General features: G+C 47.0%; 1 protein-coding gene and 1 long non-coding RNA gene across 2 annotated transcripts in view; one reads left to right on the forward strand and one right to left on the reverse strand.

Annotated features, from left to right (window-relative positions):
- The window catches only part of SNX1 (sorting nexin 1), a 54878-nt gene that overhangs the window by 19248 nt on the left and 10778 nt on the right, over positions 1 to 24852 (reverse strand). Inside the window, exons 2-5 of the mRNA XM_039491374.1 lie at positions 6006 to 6108; positions 3303 to 3436; positions 1361 to 1427; positions 120 to 163 (exon numbers count right to left, since the gene is read on the reverse strand). Of these exons, the coding sequence (XP_039347308.1) occupies positions 120 to 163; positions 1361 to 1427; positions 3303 to 3436; positions 6006 to 6108 (348 nt within the window). The remainder of the gene's footprint in view (positions 1 to 119; positions 164 to 1360; positions 1428 to 3302; positions 3437 to 6005; positions 6109 to 24852) is intronic.
- Positions 11712 to 16881, forward strand: LOC120373234. The gene is made up of 3 exons (XR_005585459.1): positions 11712 to 11905; positions 13768 to 13810; positions 16461 to 16881. It is a non-coding gene; the product is annotated as an uncharacterized LOC120373234 (long non-coding RNA).

Genomic DNA, 24852 nt, shown 5'->3' on the forward strand with positions numbered 1-24852 from the left:
TCACATTTTGTAGGGAAATAGTCCGAGATTCTACCTTACACTATCTCAGCAATTACAGAGTGAAGAAAGTGTTTGAAATCCCAGTGGAGGATAGGGGCTTCTTCCCTTATTAGATGTACCTGTGTTGAGACTTTGTAGGCTACGTATGCATTCATGCCATCCCCTACAGAAAAGCCAAGAAAGCAAAAAATTAGTTCTCCAGACAATCTACAACTTATTTCCTACTGATGCTTGGCATATATGCTAGCCCCTTTCTAAAGCAGGGGATGGAGTGCTTCAACTTGCTGCATTTAGAACTTCTGGACAGCTCATGGGCTCGGTTTGCCCACTGACAGTATGTGCCCAAGGCATGCTTCAGCTCACATTATAGCAGCTGCTGGATTCCTGCCAGTTAACAGATCTGGCTGCTTGATGCTGCAGAGCCCTCTTTGTACTTCCTAAAGAAGTGAGCTGGACACACTTACAATTAATCATTTGTCGCACTGCCAGCATTTGGGCTAGTTCCACACATCTGTTTAAGGGTGAACAATTCAGTGGCTGTACGGAACAGGAGGCAACCTATTTAGAAGGAAGCTAGATGCTAACCTACCCCTTAGCTACATGTGAATTGCCTTTTCATAGACTCCATCATAGCCAGATTATTAAAACAAAGCAGACACTTCCCTTTCTTCTAGGCAAACTAAGGGGTCATCTACCATGTTTTTCAGCTGCAGGGAAATGCTTCCATACCCTTCCTTCTTATAGCAGAAATTGCTTTAGAGATGCCATTGATTGGTGAATGGGTCAAGATCTGTGTCCAGACTCACTAGACTGGCTAGGTCAGGGATACCTGAGCAACTGATTCCAACAGAAAACAAAACACCAAAGCAGGAGGCCACTGTGCTGGCCAAGATCAGGGTGCTGTCAGGCTTGATGCTGGTTCTCAGAACCATCCTTTTGGTGCAGCATGGGCCCTACAGACTCTGCCACTGCTACCTTTGGTGTTTAGTCCTTATATGCCCTGAACTCTCAGTCTCTCTAGTGGAGAGATCTCTCAGTAGCCATCTTTTGGTAGGCAGGCAGGCATGCATCCTCTTTACAATAAAGGTAGAAGATACACTGGTGTTAGGTCAGGCTATCAGCCATTGAGGGCAATGCATTTACTAAAAGCTCGAGTTGGTAGGTACAGAGGAGTCTCCAGAACCAGCCACCAGCAAGAAAGCAAACTGAAGAGATTGACATTTTGGGAATGGATAGGAGCAGGACTTGGCTGTATATTCACGAGGAAAGATAGTGGACTGGCTACACTGCATCCTGCTAAGTGCCACTTCTAGACTCCACTTCACCTCTATGCACACTGTACATTGTACCACAGACTCACCAATTTTTTCTGGGTCGCTCACTCCCACAGTCAGCTCGAACTTGTCCTCCTGTTCCTCTTCCTCCAGCTGTTTAGGGAAAGGAGAGAACATACAGCAAGTCTGTACAATCCAAGATCAAGGTTTCAGCCTGCCTCAAATGATGCCAAATCATTACATATTCAGACATGCTTATCTGGTGTTTAGATTACAAGCTCCTCAGGGCAGGGCTGAGCTGTTGTGTCTCACAGCACAGACAGAAGCATAGTGCTGGACCTCAAGACTATTCCCAGAAATGCAAAGCCACATCAAATGCAGTTTATTACAGTTCATCTCACTCCTCTGATCCACCCAAATTGTGCCAACATGAGATCCAGGAACCAAAAGCTGTTTTGACACCATTTCATTCCTCTGACCTTGTGGGAAAGCATGACAGAGTAGCCTCAAAGCTGTATTACATTGCACCTGGCTGTGTATGGTTCCCCCCCCCCCCCCCAAGAACCAGTATGGTAGCCTGGGATAACTAGACTGGAGTTGCACTTCCATCATATCCCCTACCACACAGGCTGGGACAGAGGATGGAACAGAGCAGACTACACCACCTCTGCCACCTGTGGGTTGTCCCACAGGAATCTTCAGGCAGCTGCTTAGACCACCATAACACCTTTATGTCACAGGAGCAGCACACAAGTGGCTGGATGGAGCAAGGCTGCAAAACTAGTCCTCAGTGCGCTTGAGTCTAAAATGTGACAGGAGGCCACTGATTGGTTCAGTGAGCAGCATCTCCAGCTATACTGCACTGCTTTAGGTAAAGAGGGTAACACTGAAATGGCACTTGAGATTCAGAGAACCCCTTCCCCTGGCTAAAGGGCTCTCCCACTAGAGACCCTGGTACTGCACATATCCTGCCAGAGAGATCAGTCCTCAGCTGGAACCCATCAGTGCAGGTCTGTGGCCGGCCAGGTGTGTGCAGGGGAAAATAGGAGGCATTGAACACAAAGCAACACCTCTGGAGGAAGATGGGTCCTCTGCCCAAATTCAAGTCTCTTCTCCCACACAGCACTGCAGAGTTGCTTCATTTGGCCTTTATTTATTTATAACCATACCCTCGTTGCTGAGACCGCATCAGAGAGCCCAGCCTACACACTAGACATAAGACACTATGTTAACGCTGGCTTACAGGGAGACTTTTACAAAAAAAAGTCAGCTCACTCTTCTGGATGGGAAGGCAAATAGTTAGTGGAAACAAGCTATTATACTGGCTGCCCTGGGAATATGCATGCAGGTCTGTTACTTTAAAGCCACCTCTAAGCACTGTATAACCGTTTTGGCAAATTAAGTCATGTTTTGTTTTGAGAAGTGGTTTTGGTCTGTATGCAAATATAAGCGGACGCAGGCTTGCAAAGAAGAACTCAGGCAGGTCCTATCCCAACTGAATCAATCACAGTTGGTACCAGGGGCTGTAACCCAGGTCCCTAGCAGAGTACACAGATTGCAGAATTGCACCCAGAAAAGGTAAAGGCCTAAGGCCTGACACCTGTGGAGGTGCCCCATGAAAGGAGGGTAGTGAAATTTATGTGACACCATTACAAGCAACTTCGTATTCAGCCAGTATTGCAGCATTGGAAGTGGTCATCTCAGAGCAGCACGGCATGTCCGCAATGGGCAACAGCTTGGTCACTCACTTGGGCTAACCTTTGTCCCTCAAGTGGCCTCCAGATTCCACCCTGGCAGAAGCTTTTAGCAGTGTCCTGCTCTCAGCTAGCAGGAGTTGCCATCTCACAGGGAGAGGATAATTAAGTTCAAGGGAATCTGAGCCCCCTTGAAGTTAACCAGTCTTGTGGGGGTGCCCCTAACATTTTACCCTTCGATCACGTGTGGACCACTGCACCTTCTGATGCCAGTTCCAGACTGGCAGAGGTGAACTGGACAGAAGGCAACCAATATGGAAGTAGCAATTCTCACCTCCTCATAGCTTTTTGGCTGGTGTTCGGAAGAACTTGCTGCTACTTCTAGAGGCGGGGCAGGGCTGGACACTCTGGCTGGTTCCTTCTTCTGGTTGTTTTGTGTACTGTCCAGAGACAGCTCCACCGTGGCATCTGCAAAGGCACAAGGGTCACCACCAAGGGAGAGTCAGCAGCTTTTCTAATCTGACAGTCACCTGGTTCCAGAGATACTAGTAGAGCTCTTATTCTGGGCAGTACTAGTCGGCCCAGTCTCAAGAATTTACACATGTAGGCAAAGTTGTAACTAGCTATTTTTGCACCTGAGGCAAGAATATAAAATTGTGCCTCTCCCCCTGCCCCCCCATGCCACCCAGCCCCCCTGAAACCACACACACCCAGCACCGCCCACTCCACGGAAACAAACCCTCCTTCCCCAGTGCCGCACCCCCCGCCAAAAAACAGCTATGGGCCAAAAAGGAAGGTGGGGGGGAGGGGGAGAGAAGAAACAGCATGCATAGGGTGACCAGATCACAGCAGTAAAATAGGACCCGCCCCTTCCCCACCAATCACACCCCTCTTCACCCCCTAGCCCTCTGCTGGCTTGCTGCGTCCCTCCTAGTCAGTCCCCTACCCACCACTCGCCTCCTTTCACCTTCTCCCTCCCCTGTCTCCAGCCCCCCCGCTCCCCGTCTCCAGCCAGCCCCTGCCTCACCCCCCTGCCCTGCCTCCACCAGCCCCACACCCTGTCTCCAGCCAGCCCCTGCTGTACCCTACCCTGCCAGCAGCTAGCCCCACACCCCCCTGCCCGAAGCCAACCTGACAAGGTGTGGGACTGGCTGACCATTTATTTTCATTAAATATGTAGAATGAAATTAATAAATTTTCAAGCCAAACATGAATTCATTCTAATGAACAATGCCACATTACACAGTATTCGTTTTTGAAAATTTATAATAAGCGATGCTTGGGGAGGTGGGGAAGTTTCGCCACGGGGTGGGGTGCAGCTCTGGGAGGGAGTGCGGAGGGCTGGGTACAGGCTCTGGGATAGAGTTTGGGGGCCAGAGACAGGGTGGTGGATGCTGGTGGGGGAGGGGACTGCCATCACATGTGGCTTCCTTCCTCCCCTGCTGCCCCTTGCCATAACCTCACTGGGGGTGGGGGATGGGGCTGCCCCTTGCCCAGTTTGCAGGAGTGGTAGCTGGGGGGGTGGAAATCACAGGGTCAAACACTCACCAGAAGCCCAAGCAGCTGCTCAGGTGAGTGAGGCCCACTGCCGATTATCCTGTCTCCCACCGGAAGCCCCCTTGGTGTCTCCTCCAGGGGAGTGCTGGCGAGGGGAGGGCTGCGAAGCACGTGTGTGCCTCCGTCTGTCCTCCCCCTCCTGATGTGCAGCAGCAGCCGGCTGCTTCCCCTCCGCCCTCTGCCAGCCACCGTCTCTTGTTGCCACAGAGGCAGCAGCAGCTGGGAGAGCTGCAGCTTTCCTTCCAGCAGGGAAGGCTTTTTCTGCTCCCCTCGGCTTTCCGAGCCCAAGGCAAGTGCCTCACTCACTTTGCCCTCTTTCCGGCACTGCATGTAGGTATTTGACAGTGTTCACCTTGGAGGAAGTTTCCCCTGAACTCCTATATGCCTAGTGCTTGACTTTGGCTTCCAGTAGTTCTATCACCTTATGGAGTTTTTAATCCCCTCACACACTTTTTTTTTAAGAGAGCGTGACCAAGCCATCGTCCCAGTGAACAGCTCTTTTCTGCTCGTACTGGCTAGGGCACCAGTTCTTACCTTATGCTACGCCACACTCCCCTCTGCTTGGCTGTACATGGAGAGGAAGAGCAAGAGCAGCTGGAATGGTGTAATAGATTTTTGAATGGCACCTGCTCCTGGCACCCTCCTTGGCAGGAGTTCATTCCCTGCTACTCATAGAGCAATAGTTCTGAGATCCCTACCAGGATGCTCTCCATGGAGACTGCTTTGGTGCACTCTTCTGTCAAGCCTGGAACCCTTATGCTGGCCACTGGAGAGTGGAAGTGCTTCATGCAATCTTTTCATCCTCCTGGCTGCTGCGAAGAGCTGAAGACCTCTGTCACTTTTGGCTTCTCCTCCCCAGTGAGCAGCTCTAGTGCCATCGTGACTACTTGGGAAGTCTACAAGTAGCTGTACTGACCAGTTCACTGACGGTCACAGGATTCTGAACAGCAACAGTTTAAGCTGATCCATGCATTACTTTCACTCCACAGCTGGTTGGGAACTCTAAGCTCCCGATGCTACCCGCTCTGCCTGCACACTCCAGAAGGCCACTGCAGCAGATCACAATGCTTACATTCTTTAGTTTAGTTCTACAGAACCAGACTAACACGGCTACCCCTCTGATACTTGACATTCTTTAGTTTGGTGTTTAGGCTTCTCCAGGCAGTTGCCACATGCAAGTAGTTTTTCCACTGCAATTTAGAGCTGCCCCTTTAAGGTAGTGCTAAGGAAATGTTTACCCAGCTTTCCCAGAGGCCAGGAGAGCTTGTTACTGCTTCCATTTTCAAAGGAACATAAGCAGCTGCATGGAAGGTGCAGGTGCCACCCTTACCACAGATCCCCTCCTCCACTGGGTACTTAAACACAAGTAAGTAATGACAAGCCTCCTGAAGCGTTTAGCTCTTATCTAGTGGCTGCAGTTGCCTCTCACCCTACCTGGAAAAAGTTTGAGTTGTTTTACACACAGTGCAGGGAAACTTACCTGCAAATAGGTCCTGATCATCTTGTTCCACACGAACCCCATTTTCTTTGAAGCTGCTATTCACTGGGAGAGGAGATTCCCTCTTGGGTGACTGGGGCTTGCTCTGAAAGCAGAGTGGCAATCAGTATGGACATCATGAGTTGCACAGATCACTTATACCTGCCAATAAGATGACTGTTCCAGTTCCCAGCCAAACCTTCCCCTCCCGCCCCCAACCAGGGCTGGCCTTATGTGTGGGTGATTGCCCTGGGCACTGTGGTGGGGGGGCGGTGCCATGGTCAAGAGACAAGGAATGGGGCAGGCCTGGAGTGTGAGGCTGCAGAAAGGAGCTCAGTGCAATGGGGGTGGAAAGCCCAGGGAGACAGTGGGGACCAGAGCGCCAAAATACAAGTTCACCCAGGGTGCCATTTTCCCTAAGGCTAGCCCCAACCCAACCACACTATTCAGTCCAGATGATGTGGTTTGATTTCACACAGCTGTTGCTCTGCTGCTCCTGCTACATAGTCATGCTTGGTCATGTCACTACTAATCGAATTTAGAAATGGGATGGCAGAAGTGCATTAAAACCTGCAAGGATTCCAAAGTTTAAGGGAAGCAAGAACTCAAAATAATGGAGGAAAGGATCTGTGCAAGGAACAGCACAGGCAATCAATACAGCCAAGCTTAGCAACTCCAAGTACTTCCTGCACCTCTATCTTATGAGCATTCGATTTAGAAGTTGTGTCACTGGATTTTGTTCTTGCTCTATTAGAAAGAGTTGCAGAGGGAGATTAAATTTGCTCAGAGCTGCTGCATTCCTGTCACAAGTGAGTTCTTGGACCCTATCTGCGATATAGCTGGAACAGCAGTGGTATTAGGTGTTGAAAATGGTTGCTGCAAGTAAGATTCTAGAAGGTTTTCATGACCAGCAAGGATAGGCATGTACAGAGACCACCCCCCTACTACGAGACACCATCTGCTGTAACAGTAGCACCGTTGATAAGATTCCCGAGAAGGCACTGCTCATGCTAGATGGTGCAGACAGCTATTTACACATAGATATTGTTAGGCCTGAATGAAAATATAGCAGGCAAAACAGTTATACCAACCTGATTGAAATCAGGCTACCAGAGGTTTCTGGGTAATCCCAGAGTGGAAAAGTACTGAAAAGCAGCATTGTCTTACAGAGTCCTGGAAAACGTGAGATAAGCCAGGGATTGCATTGCTGGCATGCCATTAGCTGTGCTAAGGACAGTGTTTGAAGAGCTGATAAGGAACTCTAGCATCCCACGGTTCAGATTCTAACTTTTTGGTTGAGTTATAGGTTTGTTTAAAACTCCCCTGTATTTTAAACTTTTGGGTGTTGTTAAGATATAATTAATCTAAAGTTGTAGACATAAAGTCTAGGCATGTGTGTATATTAAAAGTGTCTAGTTTTAAGTTGTTAAACAAAGGGGGGTGGGTTTTGCTCAAGTGAGTGATGTATGATGTAATAAAACTGTCTATATAGGCTAATACTAAGCTGTAAAGTGCCTGCTGGTTCTCACTGGAGACGAGCGGCCCTTTGTTGATGCGTGCACTTATCAATAAAGGGCTTTTGATCGGACCTTGCTGGTGTTGCCTGTTTCTCTGTGAACAGACAACGAATTTCGCTGTCGGGGTTAGAGTCCCTGACAATATGACTATGTATGGTTTCAAAGATCGTGTGGACAGGATCAGAGTTTAAATGCACCATGCACTGCTCAGCATTGGACTCTGCATACACTGGGCAAGTTAGTGCCTATAATTCCATGCCCGGCAGATCCATTGGTAGCAATGGTGAAGCGTTAATATTTTCACTGCTATACAGTCAGCTATGTTCAGAGCAGGCCTCTTTAGTGGTCAGGATACCAGTGACTTGAGCACTGTCTACATTAGCAATCTCAAGTACCACTACTGCTAGGGGGTCATTTCCTGAAGTGCAGGAGAGGCCAGGTGTGAAGCAAACAGGATTATGTTTTCAGATCAGTGGGTTTCTATCCATTACACCAACTGCAGACTGCTACACAAAGAAAGAGAAAAAGGGTTGGTCTGTGGATCTATTTGCATGCCTTGCTCACCAGGGCATGGTTTGGAGCCAGATCTGTACCAGTGAGCCAGTAATTTCTTCTATATAAGGTTGCAGCCGGTCTTCTCATAGAAGAATTCTACAAAGGCAGAGAAGGCTGCACTGTCCAGAATTTCTGTCCTGAGTGCTTAGAGATTTCACTTCAAAGCCATGCAATGCACAGCCATGAAGCGGACACCAAGCCCTAACAAGGCACATACGTCACTCTGGATAATGTTCCTTTTGAAACCCAGGAAGTTAGTTCTTTCTGAAAGTTGTCCCCGTTCCCCCCCCCCCCCCCCCAACCCCACCTGCACTTTGCAGTGTCAGTTAGTACTGAGCTGTCAACAGGGCCAATCCAACCCTGTGACTGACAAGAATGAGTTTGCACGGCTGCTCCACCCACAGCACACAGAATACTGCCATTTGAGCAGGCTGCTCAATAGGCAAGAGATAGTGACTTAGCGACACAGGCTATGGCTACACTTAGCACTGCACAGCGCTCCCGCGGGAGCGCTTTGAAGTGTGAATGTGGTTGGAGCGCCAGCGCTGGGAGAGAGCTCTCCCAGCACTGTCTGTACTCCACCTCCCTGTGGGGATTAACGTACAGCGCTGGGAGTCGTGCTCCCAGCGCTGGGGCTCTGATCACACTGGCGCTTTGCAGCGCCGCAACTTGCAGCGCTGGAGGGGGTGTTTTTTCACACCCTGCTGCAGCGCTGCAAATCTGCAAGTGTAGCCATGGCCACAGAGTGGTCTAAGACATGATGAAAGTCTGCCCAGGGAAACCAGTATGCCAAGTAGCTAGTTACATATTAAAAATAGTCCTGTACTTCCACCATAATGAAACCTTTTGTCTACACAAATCTCCATCCAACCCAATGGGCTTATGGGCCAGTAGGAGCTATGGGTTCATCTCTAGAGTTTTAGGGTGGAGGAGAAGGCATTGGAAGGGAAGAGAAAGGGCAAAGATTTACAGCTGAAGTTTGAGGATAGCGTAACAGTAGTCTAACACAAGCGGTGCAATCCAGCAAGGTGAGAACTCTCCACTCCCCTGCCACACGAAGGGCCGGTCTCAACAGGGCATTTACTGGTTGCCAGGAGAGGACTGGAATGCAATTAGCTGGTCAGCTAGGTGTAGCACTGGGGTAGGTATCTTTGTCTAGGGAGCGTGCTGCAATTTGCATTAGTTATAGCCCTCCTGTTCTTCTCTAGCAGGCAGAGGGGACCTTACCTATCCAGCTCACATTAAGGTACTGCATCCAAGCTCTCCCTCCCTTTATTTTTGCAGGCTTAGTTTGTTCCCAGCACAAAGTTCCCTTACGTTTCTATAAAAGAAAGGCAAACTGAACTCTGTTCCCCAGCTTTCTCCCATAGGGGAAACAATCTGTTTTTAATCCAGGCCTCAAGCAGAGACAAAACTAGTACATCACCCACTGATAAAGCAAAACTCCTTTTCTAATCCGTAGACTTTATTCTCTAGAGATTCACAAGGGGGAAAAAAATGCACCTGATAATTAGTTTTAGATCCTGGCTGGGTCAGAGGCCATTACAGTGACCTGTGGTCCCAGTAACAGAGATGGAGTCAGACACTAAAGAGGTGTAGCTTGGCCTAACTAGAGGACCCTTGAGCCTCTGGATACTTGTTTTCTGGGGTATCTGGACAGTTATGCCCATATAGCATTTATACACTTCTTCCTTTGCTGTTCCCAACCATTTACATGAAGGTATGGAAATCTTGTTAGAAGAGCAGGCTCTGGAGACATGAGGTGCAGTTGCAGCACTGTGTATAATGCATTTCTGCTGGTACCTGCCTGTATACCTGCAGCACACAATTTTGCAGCAGAGAACAGGCTGTCCAAAGAGAGTTAACTGAAAGTGGAAATAACCAATGTCAGTCGTGTCTAACCACCTTAACATGAGGTTTTATCAACAGAAATCAGGGATCTTTAAACTGGAGAGGAGAGTTTCAGCCCAAGCAAAGATGGAGTGGCAATGACCACTTTAGCTCTGTGCTCCACTCTGCCTCCTGCTGGAAAGAAGTGCTACAGCAACAGAATACACAGCACCCTTGCTGAGATTATCTATCCCAGGGCTGGATTAAGGCAATCCAGCCCTTTAGCTACACCATGACATGGGCTCCCTCCTGTGGGGCGAGCCTTGAATCATGGGGCCACTCCCACTTGGCGTATAGGTGAGGGAGGAGGCCCTCTTGCCCTTCTAACAAGACAAGAGAAGCAGCATGGACACTCTCTTCTCCCCTTCAAGAGCAGCAGGGGTCCCCCTCTCACCTCAAGATGCACAGGTGGCATCAAGGAGAAACCCCAGTAACTTGCCCAAGCAGATACTTCCACAGCCATAGTGTGAGTGGGCTGGACCTGCTGCAGTCGGACTCAGAATCAGAAGTGTCAGGCTGAAAGGGAACTCGAGATCAAGTCCAGTCCCCTGCGCTGAGGCAGGACCAAGTAAACCTAGAGCATCCCTGGCAGGTGTGTTCGACCAACCTGTTCTTAAAAGCCTCCACTGACAGAGATGCCACAATCTCCATTGGAAGCCTGTTCTGGTGCTTAACTATTTTATAGCTGGAAAAGATTTCCTAACATAACCCACATCTCCTTGCTGCAGATTAAGCCAATTACCATTTGTCCTACCTGCAAAGGACACAGAACAATTGATCAAATATATTAAGGGCTGTTGTAAAGAGGATGGTGAAGACTTCACAGGTCCACTCTCAGTCTTTTCTCAAGACTAACCATGCAGTTTTTTGGGGTGGTTGTTTTAAAAAACCCTTCCTCATACATCAGGTTTTCCAAGTCTTCTCATTTGTATTGCTCTCCTCTGGACTCTCTAATTTGTCCACCTCTTTCCTGAAGCACGGTGCCCAGAACTGGACACAGTACTCCAGCTGAGGCCTCTCCAGTGTTAAGCAGAGAGGACACATACCTCCTGTGTCTTCTGATCCTCTTGTTAATAAATGGTGCAGCTGCACGAACAGCTAGTATCAGACTGCTGGCTCATTCAATCTGTGACCCACTAGAACCCACAGGTGGTTATATGCAGGGTCCTCTATTATACTGTGCATTGGTGAGGTTCCCCAGAGCACTGGGGCTTGGAATTAACACCTCATTGAGATGCATGGGGCAGTTCGTCTCCTCAGAGCTATTATTTCAAGCTGTCTGAAGACTGACAATCTCCAATGCATTGTTACATTGTTCACATTTGAGCTTTGCTTTACAAACATGAGACCTAGAAATTTACATGAAAGCTGGGATTCACATGTGCAGCACTCATGTACTGCCAGGCAGGAGAGCCCTAGGCATTGGCCTATAGCACTTCAACCCAGCCCTGCTCGCTTCATGAATGCTGTGACGACTGACTTCTGTTGAAGCAGCTGCAATTCAGATCTTGTTTTTCTGCAGTTAATCTTGTAGTGAAACATGCTGTGCTGGCAAACCACACACGTGTTTATTACATTTACTCCTGGCTTAAGGTAAAGCAATGCTCAGGTTATTGATTAAGCATAGACTAGGCAATAGCGCACGTAGCCTCTCTAATAGCTCACGTAGTCTCTTCACCATTCATGATATATTGCACAAGGGGAGATGGCTGTGGGGGAACCAATCAATATGTTACAAGTAACTATGATCTCATGCTCTTTGATCTAATTACTAATAAAAACCCAGCTCAAGAGAGCTCGGGACGCCTGCTTAACAAACCTCTTGACTCCGCGTCTCCTTGATCCCAACATCTGGTGACCCCGACGTGATTCACCGGATCCCGAGGACCCCTGCTCATCCGACTGGAATAGTCTAGGTGCACCCGCTGGAAACAGCCACTCGTGAGTATGGGGAGCGATTTATCAGTGCCACAAAAGGCTCATGCTAAGGAATTATTTAAGCTCATTGAGGGGAGCGGTTGCCCAGCGGTTACGCTGCGGCATGTAGAGGATTTTGTTAAGGAAATAGAATGTCAATGCCCCTGGTATCCCGAAGAGGGGTCCCTGCAGCAAGAAGATTGGCAAAAGATAGGAACACAGCTCTTTGAGAAACCGAGAGCAGCAGTACAGCACCTGCTCATGTGGCAGCGCTGTACTGAGGCAGTGGGAAAACTGGGGCCACAGGCGTCTCTCACTGCTGCCCCGCTTCTCGCGCTGACGACACCGCCTCCGTACCCACGGGTGCTACCACCAGCGCCTGCGGTGTCGGATACGGGGCAGCGGCCCTCGGATCCCCCCGTTGATAAAGGAACGGATCAGCCTTATTTCCGGGGGAATCGTGGGGGCTGCGTCCGGGCGGCGGTTGCGTTGGCGCGTGAGACGGGGGAATTGAATTTGGAGGAAGAACATCAGTGGGAGGGGGAGTTGCCCATGTTAATGCCTATAGCGGCAGGAGTCGATGCACAGGGCAATGCCACCAGAGAGTGGACGGCGCTACCGTATACAGTACTGAGGGAGGTGAGAAAAGCTATCACGGAGACAGGCATCAGGTCTAATTTCGTGGCAGGCATCTTAGAAGGAATTGGAAATGGCTACATTATGGCTCCACAAGATTGGAAAGACTTATTTCGTATGGTGCTGACCCCCGCCCAGTATATGGTGTGGGACAGTGAGTTTAGGTTAGCTGCTGTGGGATACTCAACCCCAGCTGCCACGCCTGACCAGATTTATGGAGCAGGCCAATTTAGCACTATAGAGGGACAGTTGGAGTTAGACCCAGATGCATATATTCGTACTAAACTTAGTGTTATGAGAGCTTTCAGAAGGGTTCCCGTAAGTGGGAAACCGACTAGGTCTTTCACAGCCACCCGGCAGCAGCCTACAGAGCCGTATCCGCAGTTCATAGATAGGCTCAAGGAAGCAGTACAGCGGCAGGTCGATAACGAGGAGGCACAGACAGAGCTTTTACAGCGACTGGCCTATGAGCAGGCTAATGCTGATTGCAAGAAGGTACTGCAATCTATAATACATCGCCCCTCGTACACTTTAGCGGACATGATTCAGGCTTGCGCGGATGTCGGTAGTCAAACCCATGCTATGGCTCTTTTGGCGGGGGCTATAAGACAAAGTAATAAACCAGCAGGAAATTGTTTTAATTGCAAAAAACCGTGACACTTTAAAAGCCAGTGTAGGGCACCCGGAGGGGGAGCACATAAAGGAAGGCCCCAGGAAGGGGGTAGGCCCTCCAAAAAATGTCCTAAATGCAACAAGGGGTATCATTGGGCAAATCAATGTCGATCAGGACTAGGGCAGGGAAACCAGTGAACGGGCCCTCCCCGGGCCCCGGAAAAACAACGGGGGCGGAAGAATTGATTAGAGCGCAACCGGCAACGACCGGCAGTGCTGGAATAGACTTGTATAATCAAGAAGAAAAATCCTCATTCTTACCGGGGGAAGTTCTTTTAATGCCTACTCAACTAAAAGGGCCCCTTCCTGAAGGGACGGTGGGCATTATACTCCCTCGGTCATCAGCAAGTAAACAAGGAATTATGGTAGTTCCAGGAGTGATTGATGCTGATTATCAGGGAAAAATATATGTTCAGTATTGGAGTCACCTGCCTTTTACTTTAAGACGAGGGGACTCCTGGGCACAAATGATACTGTTGCCATATGAGCTCCCTGGAGAAAAATCACAGGTAACACGTACAGGAGGTTTTGGATCCACCCGTACTGAAGGCGACAGCGACTCTTCCTTTCACCCACAGGTGGCGGCGTTGGTACACCGAATATCCCTGCACAAACCTCAACGTAAGTATAACCTCCAAGGTAAGTGGCTGACCGGTTTGTTGGACACAGGGGCAGATGTTTCTGTCATAGCTGAAAAGGATTGGGAACCTAAATGGCCCTCTGAGATAGCCCCTGCGGTATTCGGGGTAGGAGGAAGCCAAGCATCTAAAAAGAGCTCTCAATGGTTACCGGTAAAATCCCAGGAACAAGGCCCCATAATAGCATATATTCAACCCTGCATATTGCCTTTACAGTTTAACATTTGGGGAAGAGATTTGTTAGAACAGATAGGGGCAAAACTGGTTTTGGAAGATGAGTAAGCCTCAGGCTCTTCCGTTACAGTGGAAAACTGATAAACCAGTCTGGGTAGAACAATGGCCATTACCTAAAGACAAATTAGAAGCTTTGCAGCAATTAGTTGAGCAACAATTAAAAGATGGACACATTGAGCATACTACAAGCCCGTACAATACTCCTGTTTTTGTAATTAAGAAAAAATCAGGAAAATGGAGGCTCCTTCACGATTTGAGGGAAATTAATAAAATACTAGAACCAATGGGCCCCCTGCAGTGTGGCCTCCCCAATCCAAATTTAATCCCTTATGACTACCAGGTAGCAATAATTGATTTAAAGGATTGTTTCTTTACAATACCGTTACAGGAAAAGGATAGAAAGTATTTTGCATTCACAGTGCCAGTCCTGAACAACGCCCAACCCACAACACGTTATCATTGGAAAGTGTTACCCCAGGGCATGTTAAATAGCCCTACCATGTGTCAGTATTTTGTAAATACTGCTCTTCAGCCTTTCAGAAATAAGTTCAAAAAGCTACTTGTATACCATTATATGGATGATATCTTAATAGCCGGTAGGCCCCTACCCACCACATGGAAAAGTGAGTTAACTGATATCTTATGTCAATCGGGTCTGGTAGTAGCCCCGGAAAAAATACAGGAAGCCGAACCTTTTCAATATTTAGGTCATAAAATGCTTGCAGCATACTCCATGCCCATACTTCCAAAACTTACCTTGCCAAAAAAATTAACATATGTAGTACTACAGCAAATTCTGGGATCCATAAATTGGATAAGACCGTATTACAAGATTCCCACATCTATGCTAACTCCACTGTTTAATGCCCTAAAACTAGGAAAGCAACCGGGAGACATAATATCACTAACAAACGAACAACAGGAGGTAGTGCATAAGGTCAACGAAGCCATGGCAGACAGATGGGTAGATAGAGCAGTACCTGACGTGCCCCCGTCCTTAATCATTCTTGGGGACACTAAGCAATTCATGGGGGCATTACTTCAACATACAAGTGAGAGAGAATTTATCCTCGAGTGGATGTATTTACCACACACACACAAAAACACACTCGTCCCATTGTCTGGAATGTTTGCTCAATCAATCACTAAAGGACGCAATCGAGCACTAAACTTGTTTGCCATGGATTTAGTAAACATTATTATCCCCATCCCCATCGCCACCTGGGAAGTTGCATGTATGCACTCGGAGGAGGTGCAAATAGCCCTAGCCAATTATGTTGGGTCCGTAACTTACCATACTCCCAAGGATCCTCGTCTCCAAGTTGCTCAGCATATTCCACTGAAAGTATTTTACTTGGTATCTCCCGTTCCCATACAAGAAGCTCTTACCATTTTCACCGATGGTGGCCCCTCCAGAGGGGTGGTCGCTTGGAAGAAAAATGACCAGTGGAAATCCCAATTTACCTTACCGCAACGCTCTCCTCAGCGTGCAGAGCTAGCTGCGTTAATTCTTGCCTTTAACACATTTTCTGATCAACCGGTTAACCTCATAACAGACAGTTTGTATGCTGCACATGTTGTTAGTAATATTGCTTCTAGTTGTGTTACTGCATCTTTGGATAATAATTTGCTTGGTTTATTTCTTTCCCTACAACTGATATTACGGCACCGATTTACATCTATTTTTATTGCACATGTTAGAAGTCATCAGCCTTTCCCCGGAGAAATCTCGCAAGGCAATGCCTATGCTGATAACACCTTAAAGGCTTTCCCCTGCTCTCCTATGGAAAGTCACTCCTTACATCAGCAAAATGCTAGGGCATTGGCCAAGCAATTTTCCATACCACTATCTGATGCACAAGCGATTATTCAGCAGTGCCCTGAGTGTACTGGAAACCTCGCAGGACCCGCTATCGGGGTAAATCCTCGGGGGCTAGGTGCAAACCAATTGTGGCAAATGGACGTCACTCGGTTCCCACCATTAGCTCCCTGGTCCTATTTGCATGTAGTCATAGACACTTATTCTGGATATATATGGGCAACGCTACAAAAAGGGGAAAAGGCGAAACACGTCTGTAATCACCTCATTCGTTCCTTTGCAGTGATGGGAAAGCCATCAGCTTTAAAAACTGACAACGGCCCAGCCTATTGCTCTTCAGCGATGGCAGCGTTCTGCACGCGATGGGAATCACGCATACCTTTGGCATCCCATACAATTCCCAAGGACAAGCCATTGTAGAACAAGCTAATCGCACATTAAAAACTGCTCTCCTGCGGCAAAAACAAAAAGGGGGAATTGTCCCCGGCAGCCTGACAGAAAAGGAAGAATGGCTGGCTCAAGTACTGTTTACACTCAATCATTTAAATCTATTACCTTTCAATTCTCAATTTTTCACCAGGGCACAACGGCATTATCAGACGACCGAAGTTCTTCCTGCTCCAAAGGTAACCTATCGTCAGCTACCTGGCCCGGAGTGGAGCGGACCTGTGCCACTAATCACCTGGGGGCGCGGTTACGCAGCTGTATCAACACCAAGCGGCCCGCTCTGGGTACCTGCACGATACGTTCGACCATACAAGGATGGCGTGGCATCAGGGACTGAGCAACCCCATCCCTGACTTCAACATACACTTATATGATGAACAAGCAAATGTTTGCATATGTTATTGTTATAGCTGCAGGATTAATACTTTGTTGCTGCATATTACAGTGTATTCCTTCACTTATTAGCCTATTTGTCCACGGCTGCCCTTGGCAACAACTTAATACAAAACAGAGCATTCAGTATGCCTGCAAATTGCTTAAAAACAAAAAGGGGGAGATGTAGTGAAACATGCTGTGCTGGCAAACCACACACGTGTTTATTACATTTACTCCTGGCTTAAGGTAAAGCAATGCTCAGGTTATTGATTAAGCATAGACTAGGCAATAGCGCACGTAGCCTCTCTAATAGCTCACGTAGTCTCTTCACCATTCATGATATATTGCACAAGGGGAGATGGCTGTGGGGGAACCAATCAATATGTTACAAGTAACTATGATCTCATGCTCTTTGATCTAATTACTAATAAAAACCCAGCTCAAGAGAGCTCGGGACGCCTGCTTAACAAACCTCTTGACTCCGCGTCTCCTTGATCCCAACATAATCTTACCTTTGAACTAGGGAAGAAGGGGCACAGATGACATATAGGCAGGATTGTAGCAAGAGACTAAGGTTTCTCTGCACAACAAACCTCTAATGCAGTGCTCTGTAGACTAGCCCTAAGAGGTGGCTGCACATACATAGTGTAGACAGGCTCCCAGTGCTCGGAGCTAATCCCCTTGTGGAGGTGGATTACCAGGAGTGCTGGGAGAGTTCTTGTGCACAACCACACTCACACTTCAAAGCGCTGTCATGGGAGCGTTCCAGCAGCAGCACTTTGAAGTTTCCAGTGTAGCCCTGCCCTTATTTAAATGGAAGGGGAACGCTAAATGTCTCAACATCTCACAGTGGGGGTTTTAAGTAACCAGGTTCCAACTCGGGTCTGTTAAAAGATGCCAAGCTATTTTGGTTATATCTAGTTAGTGCAATCAATAGTACTGTTTGATAACAATCTCCAACTCCTATTCCTTCGTAGCGTCCATGGCTACACTGTAGTAGTGACTAAGCTGTAGCTTCGGAAACTTCTTTAGGTCTCACTATTCTCCCATCACAGTCCTTGATGGACAACCTATGCTGACTCACTGGAGATGCTAGATTTAATACATGCTCAGCAGCAGCACACTCCCCTTGGGAAGATAAGGGCTTGTGCTATTTGTAAGTATGGCAAGTCAGACTCTACCCAGACCCCTGATGTGAGCACTACCTTGTGATGAAGTCTTTGTTTAGCTCCTCACATGAAGGAGATTGGTTTTATTTGCTGGAACATGGAAGAGTAACAGGGCATGGCAGAGAGCTTAGCTCAGAACAAAAACAGAAACATGGATAGTTGCAAGGGAGGTAGTCCTCTCCTGGGTGTACTTCACTATGGATGTCAGTGTAACAGCCAAGTTTCAGCTCTGGTTCTGCTTATAATGCTTGGTCCAAAGAAAACCACTCGGTTCCGACTCACTGCCAAGTGAGCCTTTGCCGATTAAACTGGCTGCTGGAATTTTAAGAGTCCAAGCGCATATGTCCTAGCTGAATGCATGTTGTTTCATGTAGAACAGTGAAACTGGAGTGGCTAAAAAAAAACAAAAGCCACTACTGTTTTAGTAGGCAGGACTGAGACAACTGAGGCCAACGGGAGTCAGCCTGTTTAAGTACCTAGCAGTGATCAGAACCAGATTTTATAGTACGCCATAGTCCAGCAATGCGGGCCTGCAGCAATATAGCAGGGTTCCTATACTTTGCTTAGCAGAGGTCTGCTGTAGCACATTTAGCTAGGAGCTAGACAACAGGAGCAGAAAAGAGACTGGAGACTTGCAACAGAGTTCAGGTGAAGGAGGCAGTCACAGGATCCTTGGGGGCAAGCTTGGCAGTTTGTTGTGTGCTTGCTTGCTTAAAGATTATAGTGAGATCTGGTGTGGGGTCAGTGTGCTGAGCCAAGTGGCCTGCCTGGCTAGGCTGAGAGCTCACTAAGGAGGTTCTAGCCTGCTGGATCCCTTGACAAGGGAGTGGGGCTAACTTGGGAGAACAGGCATTTAGGAAGCTAGCACCTAAGCTACCAGAAACAGCAAACCAGGGAGTTTAGAATGTTTGTAGGTGTATCTGGGTCTCTAAACAACCCCAAAACCCTGCAAGAGTGAAAAGAAGGCAGGCAAAAGTCCAACAGCAGAGTGGGGAATTCTCTACTTTATTGCACTGAATGCAGCGCATATGGTTATCTGCTTTGTGGGCAGATAGTGTATGTGCACCTACATGCAAGAAGCTCAAGGCACTCAGATGGAGCACAAGCTCTTAGAGCAGAGTGGCTGAATTGAAGGAGCTAGGAGGGACAGAGGTACATTGATAAGACTTCCAGAGACACAGCATGGTCCCATCCCCCACTGGACAGCCTTTGTGCTGTTGAGGATGAAGGTCTTAAGGAAATCAAGCTGGAGCAAAATCCCTTTGCTCCACAATCCCATACTTGGGGTCCTCCTTCCAGATGTTATCATGCACTCAGGTTATCACCACTCAGGTGAATACCTGAAACACTGGGCTATAGTCACTCATTCACTGTCCCAATAATTTAAACAAACAACTTCAACATGTAATTAGGCCAGAAAAGTGTGAATGACAATAGCCCTGAGGTTAGGGCATTCACCTGAGAGGTGGCAGATCCCTGTTCAAATCCATTCTCATCAGGCAGAGAGGGGACTTGAACTGGTGGTGTCCTACAACCCAGGTGAGCGCTGTAGCTACTGGGCAAGAGGTTGTCTCTCCTTCCCCACCCCGAGCTGTTGTGTGGAGGTCAGCAGCCTCTGAGCACACCTACTAATCAGGCCCTACACCAGACTGAGGAGTGAGAGGTGGTTTTGGAACAAACTGATAAACAGTAATAAGTCACCAGGACCAGATGGCATTCAGCCAGGAGTTCTGAAGGAACTCAACTGTGAAATTACAGAACTACTAACTGTAGTTTGTAACCTATCATTTAAATCAGCTTCTGTACCAAATGACTGGAGGATAGCTAATGTGATGCCAAATTTTTAAAAAAGGCTCCAGAGGTGATCCTGGAAGATATAGCAGGTAAGCCTGGTTTCAGTACTGGGCAAACTGATTAAAAACTAGAGTAAAGGACAAAATTGTCAGACACTGACAATGTTTCCTCTAATTTTTTGCATGCATAACAAAATTCATTTTGCATATGTGCACCAATATGGAGGTGATGTGTTGTGGGGATGGGGCCAAGGAGTTTAGAATGTAGGAAGGGGCTCATGTCTGGGGCACAGGGTTGGAGTGCAGAGGAGTGATGGCTCCAGCTGGGGGTGTGGGCTTCAGGGTGGGGCTGGGGATGAGGGGTTTGGTGTGCAGGCTGCTCCAGGGCTGGGGGGAGTTGGGAGAGAACTCCCCACAGCCCTCTCCCTGGCCACAGCAGCCGCCTCTCCCTGTCTGCTGCATCTCTGGGCCAGGGGAGAGATGCCTTTCCCCACCGCAGCTTTGAGCACCTGTGTGACCCTTGATAAACTGCTGCACGTCCACACAGCTTAGAGGAAACAATACACAGATGAACATAATTTGTTGGGGGAAGAGTCAACATGTTTTCTGTAAAGGGAAATCATGCCTCACTAGTCTACTAGATTTCTTGGGGGGGGGGGGGGTCAACAAGCATGTGGACGGGGGGAAAACCAGTGGTTATAGTGTACTTATGTTTTCAGAAAGCCTTTAACAAGGTCCCTCAAAGGCTCTTAAGCAAAATAAGCTGTCATGGGATAAGAGGGAAGGTCCTCTCATGGATCAGCAACTGGTTAAAAAGATAAGAAACAAAGGGTAGGAATAATAGTCAGTTTTCAGACTGGAGAGAAGTAAGTAGTGGTGTGTCCCCCAGGTCTGTATTGGAACCAGTCCTATTTAATATTCATAAGTGATCTAAAAAAAATGGGTAAATAGTGAGGTGGCAAAATTTGCAGATGATACAAAACTACTCAAAATAGTTCAGTCCCAAGCAGACCGTGAAGAGCTACAAAAGTATCTCTCAAAACTGGGTGATTGGGCAACAAAAGGGCAGATGAAATTCAGTGTTGATAAATGCAAAGTAATGCATATTGGAAAACATAATCCCAACTATGCATATAAGATGTTGGTCTAAATTAGCTGTTACCACTCAAGAAAGATCTTGAAGTCACTGTGGATAGTTCTCTGAAAACATCCACTCAGTGTGCAGCAGCAGTCAAAAAAGCGACCAGAATTTGAGAATCATTAAGGGATAGATAATAAAGACAGAAAATATTACCTCTATATAAATCCATGGTATGCCCACATCTAGAATACTGCAAGCAGATGTGGTTGCCCAATCTCAAAAAAGATATATTGGAACTGGAAAAGGTTCAGAAAAGGGTAACAAAAATGATTGGAGTATGGAACAGATTCCATATAAGGAGAGATTAATAAAACTTATTTTTTCCAAGCTGAAAAGTCCAACTAAGGGTGGTTGGGGGATATGATAGAGGTCTATAAAATCATGACTGGTGTGGAGAAAGTAAATAAGGAAGTGTTATTTACTCCTTCTCATAACACAAGAACCAGGGATCACTAAATGAAATTAATAGGCAGCAGGTTTAACAAACAAAGGGAAATATTTTTTTCCCCCACCCGCACAACGTGCAGTCAACCTGTGGAACTCCTTGCCAGAGGAGATTGTGAAGGCCAAGACTATAACAGGGTTCAAAAAAGAACTTGAATTCATGGAGGAAAGGTCCATCAATGGCTATTAGCCAGGATGGCGTCCCTAGCCTCTGTTTGCCAGAAGCTCGGAATGGGTGACAGGGGATGGATCACTTGATGATTACCTCTTCTGTTCATTCCCTCTGGGGCACTTGGCATTTGCCACTGTTGGAAGACAGGATACTGGGCTAGATGGATCTTTGGTCTGACCCAGTATGGCCGTTCTTATGTACATATGAGCTAGATGCTCCTCCATGTATCTTCCCCTGGTTTATGAATGCTCCAGTGCTTAGGTGGGAGATAAATATCTGGACAGCTAGAGTGAGGCAACAGTACACATGCTCAATGGCAGAAATACAGGTGCCTAGGGAACTTACCACCCCAACAAAAATACCCCATATAGGCATCATGTGATTTTAGGCAGCAGACAAAATTGTGGATTGCAGTGGCACCTAAGAATGGGACTTAGGTGCCTAGTTACATCTGTGGATCTAGGCCTAAGTTGCAGCCTACATAACAGATTTGGCAGTAAATACATTAAGGGGACATATCTAGATTACAGGCCAGATGCTAAAGGTCACCTAGATAGGCATGCCATTCTCACTGTAGAATTAGCAGTCACAAGTTTAGGCCACCCATCTAGATCTGTATAGCCAGAATTATTCTTCCCCTTCTGGAAGGAAGAGACTATTATACAACTATGGGAAAGATACAATAGGGAGATGGTCTTTTGTTCTATCCATGCAGGCAAGAATTTCAGTTCATTCTGCAAGAAGTGCCTGCCTGCAACCAGCATAAAGGTACCAACTGTGTTAATTTGCCTCACATATGCCTCGAGCAGCAGGACAGGAATTATATTTCTGTCAAGCATTTAACATTAACTGCTATAATTGGGGCCTGCCAGATCTATGCAAATTGAGAGTTCAACAGTCGGAAGCAGATAAGTTTATAAGATGTTCCTATCACCTACAACAGTTAAGTGTTGGTGGGAAGAGATAGAAAGGGAGACAGATTGGGTTAATCCAAATAGGCCTACTAACACAACAGTCCTTCAGTTAAGAGCATGCCCAGTAAACAAGAGGAATATGGGACTGGAAGTCAATGGACCAAAACTGGTACTTTGGAAGTTAGGTCTAATTGATTAACAAAATAAGGTAAGGATGGAATAGCCCATCCATCATCTCCTTTTGGGGGCCCTTAAAGAGACTGCAGCGGCTGCTAAGGGACTTTCATCCTAACACCCAGACCTTGGCATACAAGTGGGTATGCCTGATGTACTTGCTGGTGAAGTGGTGGCACTCAGCCTGATCCATGCAAGATCCTGCTCCATCTTTTCTGACCTCATGTGTCCCTTTCCATCTCCCACTATCTTCCTCCTGTCCTGTCTCTGGTCTTTTCATATGATCCTGTGATTAACTACACAGCACCAGCATAATGAGAGGCTATGGCCCATCCAGCTCTGACCAGCCTGAGAAGGACCCCATGAAGGGAAGGGACTTGACCAAGAAGCCAGATAGCATCCCTGAAAGAGGTGAGCCAGATCCAGAGCAACAGCTGCTGTGGCCAATCTGCCAGGCCAAAGCATCTAGCCATAACTGATTAGTCACCCTGTATCCTAAAATGTATCAACTGTACTCCACCCCCACCCTATCTTCTGCTCTGTTGGTCTGTTTTGTTAAAAGCAAGAAAACGACTCGTTCTTGACTCAAATGACTAGAACAAATCTTTTCTTCCCCATCACAAAAAGGGAATACTGACAAAATAAGGTCATGTCCTCTGAAAGAGGGACTTAAATAAATATTAAAAGAAGGTGATGTGTTTGGAGTAGAGGCCTCTGCTTGCTTAGTACCATGACAAATCATTAGAGAAAACTCATGCCAAAAGGTTGGAAACTTAGTGATTGGGATATACACAAGGAAAAGAATCAACAAAGCACTAAAATTGAGTGAATTTTCTTCAATTACATGTGTTTTACATACATATTAAAGTGTTATATGGTGACAGTGCCACATTAATATCGACTCTCTGGGACCATTTACTGAATCAAAAGTAATACAATAGCACTCACATGGAGCATTTGACCAAGGCAGAAGAGGATGTATGGGTCAGTAACAGCTACAGAGTTTCACATCTCCTTTCTCAAGAGCAGTTTCTCTATTGTCCTTTTATCTCAGATACTGGTACATATTTAAGACCAGATACCTACTAGACAGAGGCTGATATGAAAATTTAAGCAGACCACAAGCAAGAGGAAAAGGCAAGACCCTAGTGACAATCTTAGCTCCCTCTTGCTCTTGTCTGTCTTGTCAGATTCAGTAGGCTGCTGGGAAAAGCTACCAACAGCAGTAGAAACTCCTGGTCTGCAGACAGCTCAGAAGTCACCAATGCATTGGTCATAATCACAAGTGAAGCAATCTCTTCAGAGTCAAATGACAGACTTAAGAAATTGTTCTCCAGGATTGGCTAGCTTGGCCTCTGTACCCTTCCCTCCCACAAATCACTAGGGTAAGTCTTCTACTGTTATTGGCAAGTGGCTTTTTTGAGTCCTGCTTTGTGATCCTCCCCAAGCATTGCTTGTTGACATGTATGTCTGAGCCAGGAGGACAAAGACCTATAACGGCTAGAATACTAGGAAGTATTATCCCTGTGAAACTGCCACAGGATATCAATGCAAGAATTTAGTAAGATCCAAGAGGACCATCCATTTTTCTAAATGGGGATCTCACCTGCAGTTACACTAGACAGGAAAACCATGGGGTTTGTCAGCCCATATATACTTTGAGGTACAAGGTGGTATTCAGGTGAGTCCAGAAAGGAAGTTCCCACCACCAAAATACTGTATATATATATATATATATGTAGATTTTGGAGGCTGGCTGAGCTCTCCTCCAAAGCTTCTGGCAATGGCTGCTGTTGATAAAGGATACCCAACTATATGGATCATTGTTCTGGCAATTCCAATGTCTCTTTACTATAGGACTCCAGCTTATGTGCCTACACAGCAAGTCTAAGAGCTACTTATCACTGCTGGAATTCCCACCACTTAATAGGAAGGGGCAGGAGCAACAGATACAGATCTAATCAGCTGAAGAGGGCATGAGTTAAACAAAAACCAAGGACTTTCCTCTACCTATCTAGGGATTCAGATACACAAGGTGGAGAAGGGGTCAAGGAAAGGCAGTGTCCAGCCAGGACTATTAACATGTTTATCCAGATTACCAAGTCACTGATTAAATTGATGAATGGCCAGGCCATTTCTGGTCCCTCCTCTCTCCATGTCATTACATCAATTAAACAAGGGATCTCTTTTAGCTCCTAGCAGTTTCTACTCATTTTTGACCTGAAGGGCTTAAAGTGCACATCTATTTAACAGCAAAGAGGTGCAGACTGCAGTTTCATACTGCAGCTTCATACTGCAGCTTTTAGTTAAAAAAAAAGCGCAGACCAGTGTCATTCAAGAATG

This window comes from Mauremys reevesii, linkage group 10 (assembly GCF_016161935.1).
Source record: "Mauremys reevesii isolate NIE-2019 linkage group 10, ASM1616193v1, whole genome shotgun sequence".
Classification (NCBI taxonomy): domain Eukaryota; kingdom Metazoa; phylum Chordata; order Testudines; family Geoemydidae; genus Mauremys; species Mauremys reevesii.